At 33.1% G+C, this 5,757-nt stretch overlaps 1 protein-coding gene across 1 annotated transcript; it reads right to left on the bottom strand.

Annotated features, from left to right (window-relative positions):
* Nucleotides 1-3,264: 3,264 nt before the first annotated feature.
* On the bottom strand, nucleotides 3,265-4,535 carry LOC130648321 (bone morphogenetic protein 6-like). Its single transcript, XM_057454367.1, has one exon. The coding sequence runs from the start codon at nucleotides 3,788-3,790 to the stop codon at nucleotides 3,314-3,316; it is 477 nt and encodes a 158-aa protein (XP_057310350.1). The 5' UTR covers nucleotides 3,791-4,535; the 3' UTR covers nucleotides 3,265-3,313.
* Between the last annotated feature and the right edge of the window lie 1,222 nt (nucleotides 4,536-5,757).

The raw sequence follows: 5,757 nt of genomic DNA, 5'->3' as shown, positions 1-5,757 counted from the left end.
GAAACATAGAAAGTCGGGTCTTGCAGCTACTCGATATTAACAATAAACCGGACCCTTTAGTAGCCTTCTGTATAAATAGATGATCCAGAGTTTTAAGTGTGTAACTTTCTTGCACAAACAAAAAAAATGCGTAGTAAATAAAAAAGTAGAATATTTGATATAGTGAAAAACTAAAAACGAAGGAACAGTACTATTCTGTAGTGTTGTTTGATTAAAACGTGGAAATATCTTATCTAAAAAATTGAAGGTGTTCATGCGAATCAAGGTGCCACAAACAACATCCGTAAACCAGATTTAACACTAAGTAAACAACTTCGGTTACTTCTAGTATTTTAAGCTAAATCATACGCACTTCTTATTTTGATGCACATTATGGTAACAGCTATTACGCTTAGTGAGAAATGGCGAAAACCTTACGCCTTGAGTTATTTCTATTTTATTTATTTACATCAATGAGGTTTGTTAATGGATACAATGTGTATAGTATCCTTGAAAAGAAAGATAAAAGCTTAATTAATCCCAACAGAGATCAAATTAAAGTCACAGAGGACAGTATTAAAAAATTTCATGATCTTGATCAATATGAAGACATTGATGAAAGTGATACAGAAAAAGATCATAGAGATTTTGACCCTGTGATTGATTTCCCTGATAACGATTCAAATTACAAGGAAAAAGAAAAATTGAACACAACGTCGATTGGTGAAGAATCTCATCAACAACTTCACACCATCACAAATACATTAATACATCAAATGGATAAGGCTGCCCAAAAAATTGATGATCTTCAAGAGTCTGCACGCGAAGGTGCAATGAGATATGACACGTATCTGGCAGAAGAGAAACGAAAGAAGAAGGAAAATTTAAAGACACTGAAGGAACAGAATGATACACAAAGAGGGAAAAATCAAACAGAAAGAATATAAAACAGCAGATATTTAATGAAAACGCATAATGTTTTCCTAAAGTTTCGCCATTTTGTTGGAAGAGAGCGTAAACAAATTTGATGAAAATGATCCGGAGATCGATTGTGCTCTTTTTTCTTTTCGTGCTCCATTTTTTGAAATATCAAAACTAAACGATACTAGATCAGCCGGTGTAGCAGGATGTTTTGTCGTGGATTTGGAAAATTGTTAACAAAATTCTGAATCTGCATTGACGAATTAAAAACATTAGATTACTGAATATCTCTCCATCCTCCTTTTTTAAAATTGTTCTTATTCTCCGTAAAGGTTATAACAGACGGTAAACTATTTGCTAAAGTATTCCATAGAATACACCTTTCCCGAATTAGTTTTTTTCAAACAAAATGAATGTGATTTTTCAAAATCCTCACCTGAAGCTTGATAAAATGTGAAGTCTTTAGATTCATACAGCAAACAACCTGTTTTTTTTTTAATTTTGTACTAATTGACCTTTGCTTGAAACAGAAGCTTATTAGTACAAATAAAAATTTAAGAAGACCTTGACCGTAACATTAACACGACCAAAAAAGTATTTTCATATGTCGGATTAAGTTAAAAATGTATACGCACACTAATTCAATGATGGTAAATATGATCTCAAAGTAAAATCATCAAAATTCTTATATTTTAAAAAACATGCAGTTCGGGAAAGAATAGTTTACGGAATAATTGATCTTGTATCGTTTTATAAACTAAAATTTTCAAAAAAGAAAAAATAATTTACTTTAGCTTCGAATAAAATTAAATCTTCTTGATTCTATTCTGAACGGTTTAGCAAAGTTCAAAGAATGCCACTAACAACACACTTGTCTTGTACAAACGAAATTACAACAACCAAGACGAAGAGTTTTCGCAAGGAAAGTGCCATTGTATACAAGAAAAATTTAAGAACATAGTCAGTGATGTCGAGACAGACGATACTGAAAAAACCATTAATTATGATAATCAAATTCTACATTCTTTCCATGCCACATTGGAACACGTGCGCCATCTGCTGGACGAAAGAAATTAACAACTTGCCCACATTCCGCTGTTGTATGCGCGATTTCTGACCACTCTGCATCTGTTGTGTAAGGCTCACCCATATACTCAGTTTTTACACCTTGGTATATTGCTTGATACAATTCAGTAATAATTCCGCTAATAGTTGAGTGATGCATTTTAAATTTGAAAACCAACACGAAATATACAAAATTGCTTATGGTAAGAAATCGCATCAAGCAATACTAAGCAATATTAACTTGTGTCGCCAGAGAACCTTTTTTTGCTTACAACATATTTTTGTTACTCGCAACATTATTTCCGTTGCCAGGAACAAGATGCAAAATCATGTCGATTTGATTTTGTATCTGGCATTGCATGTAACAAAAAAATGTTACTAGTAACACAAAAAGGGTACGCGTATGAATATTCTCCGTCTCGCCACTTGCTGCAACAACTTGGTGCAACACTTTTACGCGCGACCAATTACAATGCAGCATTTTGCTGAATGATCAATGTTGCACAGATGTGGCAACACAATAAAGTTTTCGGGAGGTAACAAAATTAATTTTGTTCCCATCGCCTAAATAAATTGTTTCGTGTCACCGTGGCTTAACAAATAAGTTCCTCGTGCACGTGTGTATTCATCCTTAGAAATTAACAAAATGGAAATGGTTTTTTAATCTAAAACATCGCCGGCTATGATGTATCTTCTCAATTTATGCTACGACTAGCTGTTGTGCCAGTGAATTATTAATCTACAGGTCTTTCCGCTGCAGCAACGTTAAGTAAACAATTATTTCACAGTATCAAGCTTTCCAACAATACTGGCAAACGTTTGATTGCGTTTGGCTCTTGGTACGTTCCAATTTTTTCTTAAAAACTTTGTTTTTGATCATTTAAAAGATAATCTAATACTGATAATTAATCTCTATATATGTTGACTTCGATCAAATTTACACGGGAAGTTACCACTTCCTACGTAGATGGTTGACATTATTTTCCATGCATAAAAATCCGATCAGTTTACTTTTAAGAAAATAAATTAAGAATGGTCAAAAAAATTAAGAAAAGTCAGAAAATTATGCATAAAAGCATATAAATTAAATAGTGCATGTTTACAAAGGCAAAATGGCTATTGGTTCTAATTTATAGATTTTAAGAAAAACAAGACTCAAAAGCAACTGAAATTGGTTTTCCGAAGCTCTCATGTTCTCTCTTTGGCAGAAAGTTATAATTATTTCTACTTAAGTTGATAGACGCCTTTATCTTTTTCATTTAACATTGAATCTATCAACATAATTAATTTGTGGAAATGAGAATCAATTTTACTCCATTAACATATAATAATTATTATATCCCATCGTTTATTGACATGAACAGCCCAAGATAGTAAAATCCTTTCTTACATGAACTTTAGTACGGTTGCCTACTGACGAATATAAAGTTAGATCTGCGAACTTGTTTGGGGCACAGCACGGTTTTGGCATACGATGTATTTTTTTTTGACGTAATATAGATTGAATCATAGCATGATTTGAGTATTCCACAGAAGAGTACGAATCCGAATACGTACATTCTCCAACGCAATAATTCCGCGGGAATGTTTTGGGATTGAGGTTAGGATTCCATCCCAAAGATTTAAGAGCCACGTCTAAGTCTACTTTTCGGCATTCAGTTTTGCGTATTTCTTCGATTTTTTTTAGCCGGTTGTCTTTATCTCTTTTATCACCTTGTTCGCGACACTTTGTAGATTGTTCAGCTGTTGCTAGTTTTTCACATTCTGCGATGTTTTCCACTACATTTCCTACAAAAATAGATATGTAATGAACTATAAATAACATACACGTAGGCGAATATAGCTATGATGTACTGGTGTAAATACGCAAGCAAAAATTCGGTTTAAAAGTTGAAGTGTAACCCGTTTTTTCTGAATTTTACGCCTGATGTCGAAACAAATCAGGATAAACCACGGTTTGCAAAACTGGTTTATGGATTCCTCGCTTCTCCGCGTCCGGGGTTGAAATTTCGCCGCTATTTTACCCTGTCGGTAGCGATTTTACTATTCACACAAGTTTTGCTGGGGTACGCTGTCTGTCAAAGTTACTGTTTCATTGTTTTTCTTATATTACCATCGTACGGCCGGAACCTCGTCACAAATATATTTGGCTGTTTCGTTAGGAACAGTTGTGGTTTGTTTACATTATTCTGCAACATTTTAAATCATATTTTTTATATATTTGGATTTTGTTGTTGAGTTGTTTTTCAATTCATTTTGTGACGAATTAAGCTACGTAAAATTCCAGGTTGCTATTTTTGAGCGTTTATTTTTATTGAGTTCCTGGATTCATATCAAATGTAACTTCACTTTCTGAGGGTTATATTATTATTATCACGTGATAAAACGTTGTTTTAAAGTATTGTGTCATCTTGTTAACTGCTTGTTTAAAATTTAACAAAGCTAAACAAAACGAAGTCTGTCAGAATTTAATTTCGTAATGCTTAATTTGACAAAATAGCTCCTAAATCACTAGCCAACTCCATTTTTTTGTAACTAAACTAATCACTGGCTACATAGCTAGCCAAAATTTAAAACTGACACCCAATTCTCGTGTGGGAAAGAGTTTCCATTTGGAGAAGGTAATGGTTTTCCAATAGACCAAGCGTTGCTCTAAACAGACAAGCATAACACTCTCTATCATGTAATTGTTGTTGATTGGCTACAGAGGTGCATGCATACCCATGTTGCCAGGCAAAACATCAACCTTATCATTTCAACATACCTACAAAGCTTAATAACATCAATGTTATGAACACTAAAGATTGTCGCTGGTTTGGTTAAATAATACCATTTTTTGTTTGCTTTTTTATCATTAAAGATTTTTAAAAAAACAGACAGACAACAGGTATTTTTAACCATCCAGAAGACATCTGATGACTGGCCTATCAGATGTCTTCTTTTGGTATTGTTTTCGCCAAGCAGTTTCAGTGACGTCCAAACATATCTCCAGGGCTTTTCCCTGCCAAGGATGGTCATTAACATGCCACATAAGTACAAAAGGAGAGGTCTAAGTGGTGCTATTTAGTTTCGTGGTCGTTAGAACAAATTTACTTTCGCAGTTAGGAAAATCCATAGGGAAAGTCTAACAGTGTGACTGACTAACTGTCTGATATGTATAACGTATTTTCGATGCTGTCGTAAAAAGCTTCCCATTAAATAAGTAAAATTGTTGCTAAAGTTTTGAAAGAATTGTTATCTTAATACAATATAAACTCTTATGTCTATGTATACCGAGAAATATTACCCGACGTCAAAAGTATAGACCGAGCTTGCGAGGCCGATACGCTGACCGAGGGTAATATTTCTCGGAAAAAATAGACAAAAAAGTTTTATATTGTATTTATTAACTGATGCTTTCCAAATGTTTATAGAAACCAGGATTATTTTCTAAAGATTTACTTGTGACAAGGTTGTAAAAACCAGATTTTGTTAAAAAAACAAAACGTTCGATTAGAATTTCATTGTTTTAATTTTTCAAATGCATGTACAAAGAAAAAACAAAACATTCGAATAACTATATATAGAACTTTTTTAAACGTTTTTTGAACCAAAAGTTTATTCTTCGTCAGAAGAAGAGTCTATCACACAAATTCGACGTCTTTTTGCTTGTTGCTCAATGTGCTGATGAATGTTTATATTAAAAACGCAGTTATTTATGTGTGCACCATCGGACATGTTGTTGTTTTTTGTAGCTTTAAAAAAATCTGTTTTGTAAAAATATAGTTATTAAAGTAAAATTTCAAGACTTGT

This window comes from Hydractinia symbiolongicarpus, chromosome 6 (genome assembly GCF_029227915.1).
Source record: "Hydractinia symbiolongicarpus strain clone_291-10 chromosome 6, HSymV2.1, whole genome shotgun sequence".
In the NCBI taxonomy this organism is placed as follows: domain Eukaryota; kingdom Metazoa; phylum Cnidaria; class Hydrozoa; order Anthoathecata; family Hydractiniidae; genus Hydractinia; species Hydractinia symbiolongicarpus.
The sequence above is the reverse complement of the archived record's forward strand: the minus strand, read 5'-3'. Positions and strand labels throughout refer to the sequence as shown.